Source organism: Bombina bombina, chromosome 2 (genome assembly GCF_027579735.1).
Source record: "Bombina bombina isolate aBomBom1 chromosome 2, aBomBom1.pri, whole genome shotgun sequence".
Classification (NCBI taxonomy): Eukaryota; Metazoa; Chordata; class Amphibia; order Anura; family Bombinatoridae; genus Bombina; species Bombina bombina.
In genome coordinates this window covers 420,621,080-420,640,290 of record NC_069500.1, presented here as the reverse complement: position 1 = coordinate 420,640,290, position 19,211 = coordinate 420,621,080, and the positions used below count along the sequence as shown (strand labels likewise).

General features: G+C 39.8%; 1 protein-coding gene across 1 annotated transcript in view; it reads right to left on the bottom strand.

The window, feature by feature from the left end:
- LOC128648965 (somatomedin-B and thrombospondin type-1 domain-containing protein) overlaps window positions 1-1,390 on the bottom strand; it is a 167,134-nt gene extending 165,744 nt beyond the window's left edge. Inside the window, exon 1 of the mRNA XM_053701962.1 lies at window positions 979-1,390. Coding sequence (XP_053557937.1) covers window positions 979-1,207 — 229 coding nt within the window. The 5' untranslated portion in view covers window positions 1,208-1,390. The remainder of the gene's footprint in view (window positions 1-978) is intronic.
- Between the last annotated feature and the right edge of the window lie 17,821 nt (window positions 1,391-19,211).

Genomic DNA, 19,211 nt, shown 5'->3' with positions numbered 1-19,211 from the left:
TGCCACTGATGTACAAACAGCTTGTCCCTAACTTCCTACCTTCTATTTTTCAAACACTTTCCCCCTCCAAACCACCACCTAAGGTTAAAACTGCCTAAGTCCTTGTCACATATTTTTCCATGGGGGTATTCATAAAACATAAAAGTATTTTACACACAAGCAACAAAGCTCATGCTATCTGCATTATATTTGCTTTGTATTCAACTGTTATTGTAATTTCACCAATGAAATGCTGACATTATACATTTTGCAGACACTAGTATGATTCCTTATTTTAGCTTTAATTACAATGATTTGCAAGAACAGATTGATTATAACAAAATAAAATGCAAACAATAAAAATATGAAACAGATGAGGTTGTGCTTAGGTGCCAACAGAATACAATTATACTTAATCATACACACATGATGCTATATATTCATCAATATCTAGAAAGTCCAAACCAACAGGTGTTGCAATATCTGACTCAAATTAGATTGTATTTTCAAAAGTTTTCACACTCAATGCAAAGTTCCACAAAGTAAAGTCATCTCAACAACTTAATATGATCAGACTAGTTCTGGTTGAATATATGGAAACCTGTGTGTAATTTGTCCTCTAAGGTTTATGGGTCCTTAATCCTGATGTGTGAATTAGATTTCTAAAGACACTGGAAAACCTCTGCTGTCTAAAACTTATAAGCAACTTTGCTAAAGTGTAATAAGCACTAGTTACAATGGGGAACGGTCACCTATTACAACCAGCAAGCACTTGCATAAACAGAGGCTCTATGTGAAGTATACACGCAAATGAAACTGAAGATATATTTTCTCGTGACTTTGGGATAAAAAGAAATACAGTAATATAAAGCAAACTTCTATTTAAGTGCAGTGAAGGCTCCATAGCTAGTCTCTCTGTCATACACCTGATCTGTTGACTATAGGTAATGTTTTTGCATTTTACAAAGTGGTTATTAATAAACTACACAAGGTACTCACCGCTGCCCCCGCACTGTCCCTGGTAGTCCTCACAGCAGTCACCACTCCGATGACAGTAGGTGTCACAATAGCACGTGACCCCGGTTTGGCTCAGCCCGATGCACGCGTTGTTTCTGCCCGGGCAGCACCTCGGATGGCCCCGTCTGGCACACACTGAATGACCCCCTGGAACCTGGACAACCCACACCATGCAAACGAGCAGCCACAGCCCGGAGCTAAGAAGCTGCATCCCAGGGCATCCAGAGGCAGATGAGTTGTGAGGGGCAAAATGAAACGGGGAAGCTGCAGGATAGTAACAGTGACTGGCAAGTGCAGCAGGATAGTAACAGAGACTGGCAGGATAGTAACAGAGACTAGCAAGTGCAGCAGGATAGTAACAGAGACTAGCAAGTGCAGCAGGATAGTAACAGAGACTAGCAAGTGCAGCAGTATAGTAACAGAGACTGGCGAGTGCAGCAGGATAGGATAGTAACAGAGACTAACAAGTGCAGCAGGATAGGATAGTAACAGAGACTAACAAGTGCAGCAGGATAGGATAGTAACAGAGTCTAGCAAGTGCAGCAGTATAGTAACAGAGACTAGCAAGTGCAGCAGGATAGGATAGTAACAGAGTCTAGCAAGTGCAGCAGGATAGGATAGTAACAGAGACTAGCAAGTGCAGCAGGATAGGATAGTAACAGAGACTAGCAAGTGCAGCAGGATAGGATAGTAACAGAGTCTAGCAAGTGCAGCAGGATAGGATAGTAACAGAGACTAGCAAGTGCAGCAGGATAGGATAGTAACAGAGACTAGCAAGTGCAGCAGTATAGTAACAGAGACTAGCAAGTGCAGCAGGATAGGATAGTAACAGAGTCTAGCAAGTGCAGCAGGATAGGATAGTAACAGAGACTAGCAAGTGCAGCAGGATAGGATAGTAACAGAGACTAGCAAGTGCAGCAGTATAGTAACAGAGACTAGCAAGTGCAGCAGGATAGGATAGTAACAGAGACTAACAAGTGCAGCAGGATAGGATAGTAACAGAGTCTAGCAAGTGCAGCAGGATAGGATAGTAACAGAGACTAGCAAGTGCAGCAGTATAGTAACAGAGACTAGCAAGTGCAGCAGGATAGTAACAGAGACTGGCAAGTGCAGCAGGATAGTAACAGAGAGTCTAGCAAGTGCAGCAGGATAGGATAGTAACAGCGACTAGCAAGTGCAGCAGGATAGTAAAAGAGACTGGCAAGTGCAGCAGGATAGGATAGTAACAGAGACTGACAAATGCAGCAGGATATGATAGTAACAGAGACTAGCAAGTGCAGCAGGATAGTAACAGAGACTAGCAAGTGCAGCAGGATAGGATAGTAGTAACAGAGACTGGCAAGTGTAGCAGGATAGGATAGTAACAGAGACTAGCAAGTGCAGCAGGATAGTAACAGAGACTGGCAAGTGCAGCAGGATATGATAGTAACAGAGACTAGCAAGTGCAGCAGGATAGTAACAGAGACTGGCAAGTGCAGCAGGATAGGATAGTAACAGAGACTAGCAAGTGCAGCAGGATAGGATATTAGTAACAAAGACTAGTAAGTGCAGCAGGATAGGATAGTAGTAACAGAGACTAGCAAGTGCAGCAGGATAGTAACGGAGACTGGCAAGTGCAGCAGGATAGGATAGTAGTAACAGAGACTAGCAAGTGCAGCAGGATAGTAACGGAGGCTGGCAAGTGCAGCAGGATAGGATAGTAGTAACAGAGACTAGCAAGTGCAGCAGGATAGTAACGGAGACTGGCAAGTGCAGCAGGATAGTAACGGAGACTGGCAAGTGCAGCAGGATAGTAACAGAGACTAGCAAGTGCAGCAGGATAGGATAGTAGTAACAGAGACTAGCAAGTGCAGCAGGATAGTAACGGAGACTGGCAAGTGCAGCAGGATAGTAACAGAGACTAGCAAGTGCAGCAGGATAGGATAGTAGTAACAGAGACTAGCAAGTGCAGCAGGATAGTAACGGAGACTGGCAAGTGCAGCAGGATAGTAACGGAGACTGGCAAGTGCAGCAGGATAGTAACGGAGACTGGCAAGTGCAGCAGGATAATAACAGTGACTGGCAAGTGCAGGAGTCAGAGTAACGTGAGGAGAAATAGCAGCACAGTCAGGCTGAAGCACAGGAGGACAGAGGTTCTACGAACATTGATTTGGTTGTGCGCAGCAGGTGCCAAAAGCTAGAACTATAGGACGCGGGGGAAGTGTGAGGGGCAGGAGACAGGATGAGAGACATTAGATGCTCCTATAGAATAGATGTGATAGATGGCAAATATGACTGACCCGCACTAAGAAAGTATAACTTGTATAAAGATCAGGGCCTAGGGCTAATGAATAACATAAGATAAAGCAGATATAGTGCAGAGAGTACACAGAAAATCGCCATAGTTATGTTTATGACTGATGTGTGTATAACGCTTTATGGGTGGATTTATAGACCCCCCCTTAACTGCATCCAGATTCTGGTGCAAGGAGCAGCCTTGATGCAAAGCCACTAAAGAGGAGGAAAATAAATACGAAGAGGGCCAGAGAGGAAAATCAGAGTAGGTTATCAAACAGCAATACTTCAGGCACACAAGAAATACATGAATGAAAGAGGCATGAATTAGATAAGACTGCAAGATAATGAACAGATGACAGAGGCAGTGAGAGGGGGATAGTAAAAATGGGTTAGAGCATAAAACGTGATGTCACTGTTGGAGGGGGTGGGATATTTTTTGAATCCAAAACTGAGATTTTTTTTAAAGGTACAGGTTGACAGTCTGGATACACAAGAGTCCCTCTTTAACATTCAGTTGTTTTTAGAATGCCCTAATGTAAAGAAATCTTGGCATGGGTTATTTTTTACAATTTTGAGTGTTATTTATTTTGTGGTGTTAACACCTGTTAGCTGATTTCAGTTTCTATCTATATATTTATTTCCCTCTATCTATACATACATGAATAGCACAGTTACTAAGATATTTACTGAATCAATATGGAGAAAAACAGCACCCATGCCAAGGTTAGCTAAAGCAAAGAGATTTCATAGAAAAGGATTTACATATAACTTTTTTAATGAAACTGTTTATACCTATACGAATTATTTTGAGGGAATGAACCAAAATGATTTGTACTGGTAGAGTTTCAATTTAAAAAGATATTGGTTGGTTGTGGTACACAGAGTTAATACTGTGCCAAAAGATTTACACCAATCAGTGAATTACTTTTTTTTTAAGACACAAGTGTGTTTTAATAGTCTATCGGTATAGTTTTTTGTTGTTGGTGCTAGAACCTTTTTTTTAATAAATACAAGGTCTTGGCTCACAAGTACTTTGGGGATGAAATGTGATGCACACCTTGACAAAGGATTGGTTTTCTATAGATCAGAATAATTGATATTTTTAAAGGTTTATGCAGTTATGCACCATTGTAGCACTAATTTATGTGGATATACATAAAAGGCATAGCCCTTAATTATATTTATTATTTTTGCATGGCTCAAATAGGATGTTAGCATGTGAATGTTACCATACTTGGTGTTGGGGGTTACCTCAATGCACAATGCTATTTCCTTTTGATCCTCTGTATTTGATTTGTATACATAAATTATTTTAGGACACAAAAAAAAGAGAAGAGTCAATTCTATTACTTTGGAGCAGCTGCTCAAATTGTCAGTGGCTATTGGTTCACATATTGATATTGCCAGCAACACTTCAGCAACAATGTTGTAATGTTTCTACAAATAGCGGTTTCCTTTCATAAGTTTAAAAACATTGAAAATAATGTTTCTCTATGTCAATAAAGTAGCCACAGGTTGTAAATTAAGGAAGCAAATTTTATCATTAATATGATAAACTTTCCAATGTTAGGACAGTTGCCCATTTTGATTTAGGTATTAATACATTAATTATATACATATATATGAATGATTAGCAAGGTCCCTAGTGTAATAACCATGTTATTATTACCAATATCCAAAAATATACTCATTATTTCTATATGACCTCAGCAAATCTATTACTGTGTAAACATTAGCAAGTTTCAACCTTGGCTTATGAACAAACAGAACAGAAATGCTGAGGCTTCTTAAAACACATATTTACAATACATGTATTTGTACATTACTGCTTAGACACTAGCGCCATCTTCCGTGTGGAAAATATACTGCCTCTTCACTGTTGAACTATTAACAGAAATCATAATTATGCTGTATTGTTAACCAATAATTAAATCAAACCTAACTTTATCAGTTGGAATGTATTTAAAAATGTTTCTATAAAACATACACTCATCCACACAAATGGAGGTTACGTTAGTGACATGAGAGAGCAAACTGCTGACTATATGCTGCAGAGCACATGATGACTACGCCTTGTCTGGATAACATCAGAGGCTGATCTGATTGAACAGATAAATCAAAATTATCTTGAGATTGGGAAGCCAACCCTAAGATGCTGCACAAACTAACAAACCCAGTACATAGTGCATACTGCTAAAAGAGCGGGATTATGCATAGTAGGCTTCTTGCATTTTGACCTTAACATGGTCTTACTTAACTACAGATACGATTAACATTGCAACCAAGAGAAGGAACCCAGATTATTGTTGTATGACCCTATCCCACCTGACTCGGTGCAGCTAATCACTGGTGGTTTTCGGGGGGGACAAGGAGTGCAATTCACCCCCATTAGGCTAAGGAGTAAGGTAAAAAAACCAACCTAAAATTACTCTTTCCTTGTCATTTTAGGCAGGCCATGTTACACAACTGGCTAAGTACACCTGGTTCTGTCTATGGAACACTAGTAACTACGCTGAATAATATAAAGAAGCCCCTGAATAATAGACTGATGATCCTGCCACCAAGTTAGAGATGGACTTGTACTGGGATCCAAAAAATATCTTTTGAGGAAGCAGAGTATAGTCTCTTCACAATTGAAGAATAGTACAAAGCTGAAGAGATCTCATGTGAAAACAAGCAAACGGTATTGATAAATAAGACCTAAAACTTCCATACAAAGAGCAACAGAGGGGAGAGAGATTGAAGGTTCAGACAAGCTGACTCCAATCTTAACCTTCTTTACTCTATTAGAGAAAGACAAATTAATACTGAGTCTATTTGGAAACCCAAGAAAATTACCTTTGTCTTAGGAACCACAGAAATCTTTGAAAAATTGATCCTCCAACCATACTGCTGGAGAAACAACAAGTTTCTGGAGTTTCTACTAAAGGAAAAGACAGAGCTTGAACCAAGATATCATCCAGTTAAGGAAACACTGCGATACCCTGAGTTCTGATCACAGACAAAAGGGCATCCAGAACCAGAGGGGTGGAGTCTGTTTTTGAAGCGGCAGGATGTGTTTTGGAAGAGCCCCTGACTTTATTTTATATTTGAAATGCTAAGTCTTCAACTTAATATTTTGTATTGCAAAAGTATTGAATGAATCAGGGGGCTTATTCTTCAAACTGTTGCCTGACCTTTGTGCTTTAACAACCAGTACTTTTTGTGCTTTAGACAACCATTAAGTAGAAGCAGCAGCTACATTAGCAATAGAAATGGCTGGTCTAAGAATTTAACCTGCATGTAACAAGGCCATACTATGAAACTATTCTAGCTTTCTGTTTAAAGGGTCCTTAAAAGAAGTACTGTCTTCCAAAGGAATAGGCCCCATCCACCTTGGGAACAGTTTCCTATAAATTTAGTTTAGCAGCAGGTAACGGATATAACCTATCAAACCTTGCAGAATAAGTAAAATACATACCTGACTTAGACCATTCCTTAGAGATCATGTCAGAGACAGCATCAGGCACTTTGAAAACCCCAGGGAGATTAACAACAGTCCTAAAAACTGATTTTAAACAATTACAAGGTTTTTCATCAGAAACTTTAGACCCTAAAGAAGATAGAGCCTCTTATTAAAGAGAATGAATATGTCCAACTTTAAACAAAAAAAAAATGAAATATCAGGTTCAACTTCAGATGAGGAATCCTCATCCACAGAGGAAACTTCACAATCTGAAGAAAAAACAGTATCCCTGAATTCAGGGCACATAACACTTGCAGGAGGTAAAATCTGAACTGACCTTTTATGCTTGTTTGAAGGTAGGAGAGCAGCCAACACTTCAGAAACTGCAGCCTTGATAACATTTTTCATGGCAGGAGGCACTACCTCAGCATTAATTGGTCTGATTGCATTAACAGATCTAAACATGAGGTACATAAATGAGCTGGAGAAGGCACTTCAGTTTTCTCAAAATAAGCACGCCTAATAATGGTAGAAAGGTGCTTAGTAGATTTAGGGACAGAATCCTACTACTCCATTATAGCATATGGCAAAGCAATTCCCTAAACACTATTAAACCCCCTAAAAAAGCTCTTGAGGAATGGAAACCATTTACCCCCTCCTAAGCAGCTTAACAGGAACAATGCACGCTAAGCTGAAAAAACAAAACAGACAAACATTACATCCAAACACGTGGCCAACTACTAACAACTAAGAAGGAGAATACGCGCTCCAAAAACGTGTTCTAATCTGATGTGCGTAAATCAATGCTCGGGAAAAACTATAGACTAAAGAAACATGTGCTAACCTGATAAGCATCAACTCACCATGCGCAATGCAGAAAAACTAACCGCGCAAAAAAAAAACCCTGCTGTGCGGAAAAGCAGGGCCATATATAAATAACATTTTTATTTTAAAAAGTGCCCATTACATAACTACATGAGTGTAAAATAAAAATATAGTTAATAATAGACACTCGTCCACTAGCAATCAAGTAGCAGACAGCCAAACCAGTACTGAAACATATCAGCAGAGGTTATGGAATATGAGTATATTGTAGATCCATAAAGGGAGGCAGAAGACAAGTCCCTGCAAAAGATTATAGAGGGTTTCTGAAAAAAGTTCCATGAGGTGAAACAAAGAATTATAAACCATACCCCAAATACGTCCCTCTCACAAGCACTGTACTCTGAGGGGAAACCAGGCCTTAATATAGATTGAAACCCCTCACTCTGAAGAATCATATGCATATCTTCATTATTCAACCACCTCCAATGGAGGCAAAGTAAAGACTGAGGTATGTGTGAGGTGGGAGGGGTTTTATAGAGCTTTTGGGGTTTGGGAATCTTTACCTTCTCCTAGTTGTAGAGAAGAGTAATGATTGTGGACTCTCACAACCTGTATGAAAGATACTTCCAAAAAGACACTCGTCTGCCAGCAAATAAGCGGCAGACAGCCAAACCAGTACAGAAATATCTCAGCAGAGGTTTATGAAAAAGGAGTATATTGTAGATCTAAAGAGGGAGACAAAAAACAAGTCCCTGCGACCAATTATGGAAGGTTTATGATAAATTTCCCATTATGTGAAAAAAGAGGGGAAACTGGCCCTCAGTATAGGCTGAAAATCTCACTCTGTGAAGAATCAAATGCACGTCGTCATTCTTTGACTACCTCCAGCAGAGGCAAAGTAAAGACTGAGGTATCCTGGAGGATATTAGAAGAATGGTTCAGAGCATTGTACAAAGACACCCCTGAGTAGCGTATGGTCACACTACTTGGTCACATGAGGCCGCAGAATTTCTTGTCAATGCTGATGCATTGTATGTTGATGTGTTATTTCATTGGTATATTGAGTTGACAATTAATGAGGGTCGCTCATAATGCTGCCATAAAGGCAATGAATTTGACTTAACTTTATAAAACCATGACCTTTTCAAAACGCCAATACCTGTGTCTGTCGTTATTGGTTTTAAAGTGTTAAGTATTTTGGTAAAAAGTTTTAAGTTAATGGGTAGATTTTTAACATGGAAATAAAGGCCTAAGGTATAAAATCCTTATGCACTAAGAGCCAGAAAAAGACTGTTTGACTCACATCTACCTACTTGTATAAATTTAAAGATTGAACTACTTTACTCTTTCTAGTGATTATTACACTTAATATTGTAAGTTTCCTGGGGAAATACAAAAATAAATGGCTATTCTGTCCACAAATGGGTGCAACCTTGTTCATACATTAGTGTGTTCCAAAAAATTTTTTACACACTTTCTTCTTTGTCTCAACTTTATATATATTTAATTTTGACACAGAGTGTTTTAGAGTGCTACTCTACTTAGTGGTTTTTATTTTTAATCTTTTCTTTAATATTAAAAAAAAAGTAAACTATATTTTTAGTAGCATATATTGTTGGCACCTTCCTTCATTTTGAGAAACAAAAAAAAAAGATTATTTTACCTACTAAAAGTTGGGACAGTTTATTGTGCGTGGGCCAGCAGTGGCAATAAACTAGAGTGATTCCACATACTCAGGAATACCACTGCCATGTTTAGCTCTGATAGAATTCACATACTTGAAATTGTTACTTCCACTTAGCCTCTTCTATAAGGGAAGATAAATTAAGAAAAACTTTTTTTTTTCTTCAGATTTATTCTTAAATTTCTAACTTATTCTGAATGAACATGGTCTTTTATCTGTGAAAGTTTAATTTAAACTGTAACGTGTACAAACTTGCTTGTAGATGTATCAACTTGACATTTTAACATACAGTCCTAGCCAAAAAAAAATTGAGAATGACACAAATATTAATTTTCACAAAGTCTGCTGCTTCAGTGTTTTTAGATCTTTTTGTCAGAACTATGGTACTGTATACTGAAGTATAATTACAAGCATTTTATAAGTGGCAAAGGCTTTTATTGACAATTACATTCAGTTTATGCAAAGAGTCAATATTTGCAGTGTTGGCCCTTCTTTTTCCAAGACCTCTGCAATTCGCCCTAGTATGCTATCAATTAACTTCTGGGCCACATCCTGACTGATGGCAGCCCATTCTTACATAATCAATGTTTGGAGTATGTCATAATTTATATTTTGTTTTTTTTGTTCACCTGTCTCTTGGGAATTGACCACAAGTTCTCAAAGGGATTAAAGTCTAGGGAGTTTCCTGGCCATGGACCCAAAATTTCTATGTTTTGTTCACCAAGCCACTTGGTTATCACTTTTGCCTTATGGCAAGGTGCTCCATCATGCTGGAAAAGACATTGTCACCAAACTGTTCTTGGATGGTTGGGAGAAGTTACTTTTGGACGATGTTTTTGTACCATTCCTTATTCATGGCTGTGTTCTTAGGCAAAATTGTGAGTGAGCCCACTCCCTTGGCTGAGAAGCAACCCCACACATGAATGGTCTCAGGATGCTTTACTGTTGGCATGACCCAGGACTGATTGGAAACACCCACCTTTTCTTCTCTGGCCAAGGTTTTTTCTGGATGCCCCAAACAATTGGAAAGGGGATTCATCAGAGAAAATAACTTTACCCCAGTCCTCAGCAGTCTAATCCCTGTACCTTTTGCAGAATATCAGTCTGTCCCTGATGTTTTTCCTGGAGAGCAGTGGCATCTTTGCTGCCCTTCTTGACACCAGGCCCTCCTCCAAAAGTCTTCGCCTCACTTTGCGTGCAGATGCACTCACACCTGCCTGCTACCATTCCTGAGCAAGCTCTGCACTGGTGGTGCCCAGACCCTGCAGCTGAATCAACTTTAGGAGACGGTCCTGTCGCTTGCTGGACTTTCTTGGGCACCCTGAAGCCTTCTTCACAACAATTGAACCTCTCTCCTTGAAGTTCTTGATGATCCAATAAATTGTTGATTTAGGTGCAATCTAAGTAGCAGCAATATCCTTGCCTGTGAATCCCTTTTTATGCAAAGTAATGACGACTGCACGTGTTTCCTTGAAGGTAACCATGGTTAACAGAGGAAGAACAATGATTTCAAGCACCACCCTCCTTTTAAAGCTTCCAGTCTGTTATTAATTAAGTCAATCAGCATGACAGAGTGGTCTCCAGCCTTGTCCTCGTCAACACTGACACCTGTGTTAACGAGAGAATCACTGACATTTCAGCCATAAATACTCTGTTTCGGGGACATCTCCCTCAGCCCCCCCCTGTGGGATAATGGTATTTCCTCAGATATCCTCTGCTGTACTTGTACAAATACTGGATGGGCTTTCTACTGGATACTGCTGTAGTTTTGTGACTGGTAAGGCGGGGAAGGGATGCTAACATGTGGGATATAATTCCCACCACCAGAAGGCCAAGAACCCACACAAGAGCTTAAATTCCCTCCCACGTTCCATCTCTCAACTACTTGCTTAAAGATTAATGTTTGGGGGACTCAGATCAATGTGAGACCTTTTATCCCTTGGAAATATCAGTCACAAAGAAGACAAAAGAGATTTCCAGCAAGCTGAATGATACAGGGACATAGGCATACCTGGTTATGTGCGCAGTAAATATCCTCAGGTGTTTCAGGGATATGTCCCTCAGCCTCCCCTGTCAGATAATGGTATTTTCTCAGATATCTTCTGCTGTACTTGTACAAGCACTGGATTGGCTTTCTACAGGATACTGGGACAGTATCTACTGGGGAGGGGTGCTACTTCAGGTAAGTTACTTATAACAGCACACACAAAGCCCAGAGGTTATTAGAAGGTACTCACACAGGTACAGCATATCCAGGGGACTTAGCCTATCATCCCATTGACACCCTCTAATCAGGTTCATAACTGCCCTACATTACTCAAGAGGGCACTGTAAGACCACTGATCCCCTGTTTAACTATTTAGCAACCCTGGGACCCCTATTTTTAAAAATAGGTTATGGCCCTTTAAGAAAGTAGCTGATTGCTCTGTTTCCTCACAGAACATTCAGGTTAGCTTGGGCAGCAGGTTGTTAGTGTTTTGGGGTATTTTTATATATATATATATATATATATTTTTAAAGTCAAAAGGGGGCACCAGCGCTAAAAAACTATAACACTTCTTATTTTTTAATTTGATTTCTGTGTTGGTTACTGTTAAGTGTACGCGTGCTGCCTAAGATGCAGTGTACCCTTGTCACTGTAGTTAATTGTTAATAGAAAGAGAAAATCAAGTAATGGCGCACAGCTGATTACTATTGATCAATAAATTGAAGTATTGTCAATATCAATGTATTGCTGATTGATATGTCATACAAATAAAAGTAAAAATAAAGTGCATATGTCCATAAAATTGGTTTTTAGCTCAAGTTATTTCTTATGCTTCAACAGTTTTTATCCTTCTAGGGTAAGTAAGATGTGCTTACCAGAAAATACCTCAATCCTATGAGGTAAGGTGTCAGCCTTTTTTGGGGGTTTACAGATGGTTCTTGGACTCTTGTCGAGATGAAAAAAACTTTTCTTTTCTTTTGAATTGTGTAATCTTGCAATTTCTGCAGTATGCCTTTAATGGAAATCCTGGACTCTCTTGTGAAGATGTTACAGCTGGATGTAATTTGACAAACAGTAATGGAGACTCCTGGACTCTTTTCTTTTCTTTTCCTTATGGTGGTAAGGATCTTTATCAATTCTGATGAATACTAAAGTCCAGTCGATAATCCCAAAAAGCTAACAGCACAGCTTCTGCTGTGATGAGTTTGCTACAGCCAAATACAGCAGCATCAGTTATTTCTGTTTGTTCACTGCAGTTTCTCCCATGACTCTATCCCACAAGAATTATGGCACAGACAATCACCGCCTCTCAGCATTAGCTGAAAAGCTTTAGTATTCATCAGAATTGATAAAGATCCTTACCACCATAAGGAAAAGAAAAGAGTCCAGGAGTCTCCATTACTGTTTGTCAAATTACATCCAGCTGTAACATCTTCACAAGAGAGTCCAGGATTTCCATTAAAGGCATACTGCAGAAATTGCAAGATTACACAATTCAAAAGAAAAGAAAAGTTTTTTTCATCTCGACAAGAGTCCAAGAACCATCTGTAAACCCCCAAAAAAGGCTGACACCTTACCTCATAGGATTGAGGTATTTTCTGGTAAGCACATCTTACTTACCCTAGAAGGATAAAAACTGTTGAAGCATAAGAAATAACTTGAGCTAAAAACCAATTTTATGGACATATGCACTTTATTTTTACTTTTATTTGTATGACATATCAATCAGCAATACATTGATATTGACAATACTTCAATTTATTGATCAATAGTAATCAGCTGTGCGCCATTACTTGATTTTCTCTTTCTATTAACAATATATATATATATATATATATATATATATATATATATATATATGTATTTTTATATATATATATATATATATATATATATATATATATATATATATATACTTCGAATGCTTTCTACTTTTTTTCAGCCTTTCTGAGGCACTAGTACTGTTCTGGGCGTTAGCCCCACCCTCAACTTTAGTCTTTTCCTCCTCACTCACCTGCAACTGGGGAGGAAAAGGCCTTTGGAGTATCTGCCTTTATTTTTACATCACAATCCTGCATTAGACTTTGGTCTTGTCACTGGAGGGGGTGTGTACCCACGCAGAAGCTGTCAGAGGGTCACAGGTGTATTTTATTAGTAAGTCGATCTTAGAGCCTAGGTATAACCTTACCTTATAAAGCACTTTACATGTGTTAGGTGGGTTATTTAGTTAGTGTAGAGGGCTCTCTACCATTTCATTTTATCACTGTATGTCTGTTATTTTAAACTCTGCTATCCTTTGAGTTTTGCATATAATGGAACCCAGTAAATTTGTCCTCACTGAAACTATGTCAAACAATATGGAAGAGGACCCTGCAGATACCTCTCCCTGTACATTTTTATGTCAGTTTTGCAAATCTGTTCCAGTGTACCAGGTCAATCACTTTGTAATAGTTGTGTACCTCAATTTCTGCATGCAAATCAGCCACTTACCTCTACTTCTTCTAAGGAATTGTGTCCTGTATATTTTAATTTAGGGATCCTCTACTGACTTTATTCCTGAGATTAAAGATAATTTACAGAGGGCTATGGCAGAATATTTAGCGGCTATCCTCAAGCCAAGTAAGCGGAAAAACAAATCTTGGGATTTGCCTCACTCTCTTGATATGGGTATGCAAACTCCCCTAAACCTCAAATTCCTTTTATGCTTCAGAGCTCTGATTCTGAGGACTCAAAATCATCCAGTTCAGATGGGGAAGTGTCCTCTGGTCAACAGGAGAATTTGACAATGCTTTCAGATTTAATCTGGAATATATTCACACCTTGTTGCTTGAGGTACTGAGAACTCTGGGTATTTCTGAGGAAGAAAAAAAAAAAAACAAGCCTGTAAATCATTTAAATGTCCTAAGATTCATAGGTATTTCAGGTTCCTGACTATTTAGTCAAAGAATGGAAAAAATCTGGTATTCCTTTCGCTCCTCCTTCCAGGTTTAAGAAAATGCACCAATTCCAGAGCAAAACATAAAATTATAGGAAACCATACTTAAGGTTGATGGAGCTATTTCCACTCTTGTCAAACGCACAACCATCCCCATGGAGGATAGCACCTCTTTCAGGGATCCAAATGTCTGCAAAATGGAGTCTTTCTTGAAAGCTCTTCCTTCAGACAGGTCTTCTGCTTAAACCAACTTTATCTATCACCTGTATGGCCATGGCAGGGGCCCTCTGGTGTGATTGTCTATCCAAAATGGTTTCGGAAACACATCCTCTGCTGAGGATATCCAGAATTGCATTAAAGCCCTTAAAATGGCTAACACCTTTATATGTGATGCAGTAATGGACATCATCAAGACTGATGTCTACGGCAGTTATTGCCTTATGGGGAAAATCATGGTCACCAGACATGTTTTTTTTAAAAAAAAATAGGCTGATGACTATTTCCTTCCAAGGGAAGATTCCATTTGGTTCTGACTTGGACTCAATTATTAAGGCTGTTACTGGTGGGGAAAAAATAAAATTTATGCTTAACTGATAAATGTATTTCTTTCCAGACATGAAGAGTCCACAACGTCATTCCAATTACTAGTGGGATTTTCACTACTGACCAGCAGGAGGAAGCAAAGAGCACCACAGCAAGCTGTTAAGTGTCATTTCCCTTACCCATAACCACCAGTCATTCAGCTGAAGGGAAATGGGAAAAAGAAGATAACACAAAGGTGTAGAGGTGCCTGAGGTTTAGAAAAAAAAAAATACTGTCTAATCTTAAGGGTGGGGTCATGGACTCTCCATGTCCAGAAAGAAAGAAATTTATCAGGTAAGCATTTATTTTCTTTTCTTTCCTAAGCCATAGAGAGTCCACAACATCATTCCAATTACTAGTGGGAACCAATGCCCAAGCTAGAGGACATGGAATGAACAGGGAGGGAGAACAAGGCAGGCAGGCCAAAAACAGAAGGCACCACCACTTGAAGAACCTTTCTCCCAAAAGAGGCAAAAGTATAACATTTGAAAAAGTATGCAGAGAGGAACATGTTACAGCCTTGCAAATCTGTTCCACAGAAGCTTCATTTTTGAAAGCCCAAGAAGAGGAGACAGCCCTAGTGGAATGAGCAGTAATTCTCTCAGTAGGCTGCTGGCCAGCAGTCTCATATGCAAAACAAATCTTACTTCTCAACCAGAGGGAAAGACAAATAGAAGTAGCTTTCTGACCCTTACGTTTTCCTGAGAAAAAAACAAACTGGGCAGAAGACAGACAAAAATCCTTAATAGCCTGTAGGTAGAATTTTAGAGCACGCACAACATCCAAGTTTTGCAACAGACGTTTCTTATGAGAAGGAGGATTAGGACAGAGAGAAGGAACAACTATTTCTGAATTGATATTTCTATCCGAAAACCACCTTAGGGAGAAACCCCAACTTAGTACGAAGAACCGCCTTATCCGCATTAAAAATAAGGTAAGGCAAATCGCACTGCAAAGCCAAGAGTTTCAGAAACTGTCCGAGCAGAAGAAATAGCAATAAGAAACCAAACCTTCCAAGATAACAGCTTATTATCTATGGAATGCATTGGCTCAAACGGAGCCTGCTGCAAAACTCTAAGAACCAGGGCCTGACAAAAAAAAGATTGAAGATCTGGCACATCCACCAGATGCTTATGTAAAAGAATAGATAATGCAGAAATCTGACCTTTCAGAGGCCTTCCCGGAGAAAAGCCAAAATTCTATGAATCCTGACCCTACTCCAAGAGTAGCACTTCGATTCACACAAATAAAAAAGGTATTTACGCCATACCTTAAGGTAATTTTTATTACAGGCAAACGAGATTTGGATGGAGGAAAGGACCCTGAGTTAGAAGGTCCTTCCTCAGAGGTAACCTCCAAGGAGGAAGAGATGACATCTTCACAAGGTCTCCATACCAGATCCTGTGAGGCCAAGCAGGAGCTATTAGAATTATAGACGCTCTCTCCTGTTTGATACGAGCAATGACTCGTGGAAGGAGCGGGAACGGAGGAAAAAGGTATTCTAGACCGAATTCCCAAGGGACCGCCAGAGCAACTTTTAGAGCGGCCTGCAGATCTCTTGACCTTGAACCGTACCTTGGAAGCATGGCATTCTGACGAGACACCATCAGATCTAACTCCGGCATCCCCCACTTGTGGGTTAGCCTGGAGAACACCTCCGGATGGAGAGTCCACTCCCCAGGATGGAATGTCTGTCTGCTCAGAAAATTCGCCTCCCAGTTGTCCACTCCTGGAATGTGGATAGCAGATAGAAAACAATTGTGAGCTTCCGCCCACTGAATTATCTATGCCACCTCCTTCATGGCTAAGGAACTAGCCAGTACCTCCTTTATTAGTAAACAAAGGTGTTCAAGCTTAAATCTGAAGTTTTCTTCTTCAGCATCAGAAAAAGGAATTATACTGTCTGAATCTGAGATTTCACCCTCAGAGGCTACTGAGGTATCGTCCTCATCAGACTTATGAGGGAGGGGCAACCTGTGTAGCAGCAGACAGGACACCTTACTAAAACAAAATGTTTTAGATTTCCATTTGTGCTTCCCCATCATGGGAAAAGCAAATAAAGCCGCTGATACCACAGAGGATATCTGCGCAGCAAAATCTGATGGCAAATAAACTCCTCCAGGAGGCTGAGAGGAACTACAGGGCACTTTATGTGAAGCTGTGGAGGCTTGGGACGTTAGAGGAGAAAGCTGTGGCATTGCCTGAGAGACATTAGGCTCAGAAACAAAAAGTTTATCTTTACATTTCAAAGTTTTCTAAACACGAAGAACAAAATTGCCTAGGTAATACAATTTGGGCCTCAAGACACAAACATTTATCCATAGTAGCAGACTCCTGTTCCATGTCCATAGGTAAAAGAATTCCCAATAATTAAAGGAATGATTGATATATGAAAATGACACTGTCACTTTAAGAGAAGAAAAACGTTTTAATCTCCTCAGAGCAATATTCCAAACAAATAAAAAGGCACCTCTACACCTCAGGCAGACTGAGGTGCCCTACCTTAACCTTCAATTCCCAAATTATTAGCCAAGCAGCTGTACAACGATCGAAAAAAAAATGATCCGACACCAAGCTGTCCAAAATGACACCACTCCGCTCAGTCGGGTGAGGGAGGGTTCACATGACCTGCAGAAAAAGAAACTGCGCAGCAATAACTAAAAGCGCACATTTCTAGCAGCAACTGCCTAGAAAAAATTTAATACAACAAAGTAGAGCCCAACAATCACATTTTCTAATAAATAAAAGTTCTTATAAACTGAAACATATATAGAAAGCCTCAGAGAAAACATCCCATAACCACATGGAAAGTTAACCCCTTAGTCTCCACACATACATAAAGTGCCTGCACCCTGCCCAAATAAATACTTCCTAAAGGATTAATTATGTCCCAATAATTACTGCAGGAAAATCTTCTCAAGTGCAAGTCTCCAATACATAGAAGACAAAAGCACTTACCTACAAATCAAGCTTTCTGGCAGGAAGACAGCTCACAAGGCATGATAGGACACATACTCCTATCAAAGACCTGCAGAAAAAGAGAGAACAGAGTAACCAACTCTGGCTTTCTATACAAAAGGGCAGCAGACATTTTAGAAAACCAAGCAAGGTCTACCTCACAACTTCTAACTGCTTAAAAGCCACCACTACTCTTACTAAAGAGATTGATGTGGACACAGCTAAACCCAAAACCTTGCTTGCAGGGAAAAGTACTCGAAAAAGGAATACATTCTTCAAACACCGAATTTCACCTCCTCCATTGACAGAGGCCAAGAGAATGACTGGGGGTTATGGGTAAGGGAAGTTACACTTAACAGCTTGCTGTGGTGCTCTTTGCCTCCTCCTGCTGGCCAGGAGTGAATATCCCACTAGTAATTGGAATGACGTTGTGGACTCTGCATGTCTTAGGAAAGAAAGGGACTTTTCTCCCTCAGGGCAAGAAATACAAGGGAAAAAACAGACAAGGTAATCGTTTTCGTTCCTTTCATCTATCAAGAGATCAAAAGTCCTCCTCCATTTGAACCAATGCATTCCATTGATATCAAACTTTTATCTTGGGAAGTGCTTTCTTGTTAGCAATCTCCTTCCTAAGGTGATTTCTTTGGAAAATACCTATCAGGAGATCGTTGTTCTTTCTTTATTTCCAGATCCTGCTAATCATAAGGAATGACTTTTACATAATCTTAATGTAGTCAGAGCATTGACGTTTTATCTTCAGGCTGCTAAGGAATTCAGACAATATTTTAGCTTGTTTGTTCATTATTCTTGGACTCAAAAACAGAATTTATGTTTACCTGATAAATTTCTTTCTCCTACGGTGTGTCCGGTCCACGGCTTCATCCTTACTTGTGGGATATTCTCTTCCCCTACAGGAAATGGCAAAGAGAGCACACAGCAAGAGCTGTCCATATAGCCCCCCTCTGGCTCCGCCCCCCAGTCATTTGACCGACGGTTAGGAGAACAAGGAGAAACTATAGGGTGCCGTGGTGACTGTAGTGTACAGAAATAAATATTTTAAACCTGACTAAAAGCCAGGGCGGGCCGTGGACCGGACACACCGTAGGAGAAAGAAATTTATCAGGTAAACATAAATTCTGTTTTCTCCTACATTGGTGTGTCCGGTCCACGGCTTCATACTTACTTGTGGGAACCAATACCAAAGCTTTAGGACACGGATGAAGGGAGGGAACAAGTCAGGTTACCTAAACGGAAGGCACCGCGGCTTGCAAAACCTTTCTCCCAAAAACAGCCTCCGAAGAAGCATAAGTATCGAATTTGTAAAATTTGGCAAAAGTATGCAGAGAAGACCAAGTCGCTGCCTTACAGATCTGATCAATAGAAGCCTCGTTCTTGAAGGCCCATGTGGAAGCCACAGCTCTAGTAGAGTCAGCTGTAATTCGTTCAGGAGGCTGCCGTCCGGCAGTCTCATAAGCCAATCGGATGATGCTTTTCAGCCAGAAAGAAAGAGAGGTAGCAGTAG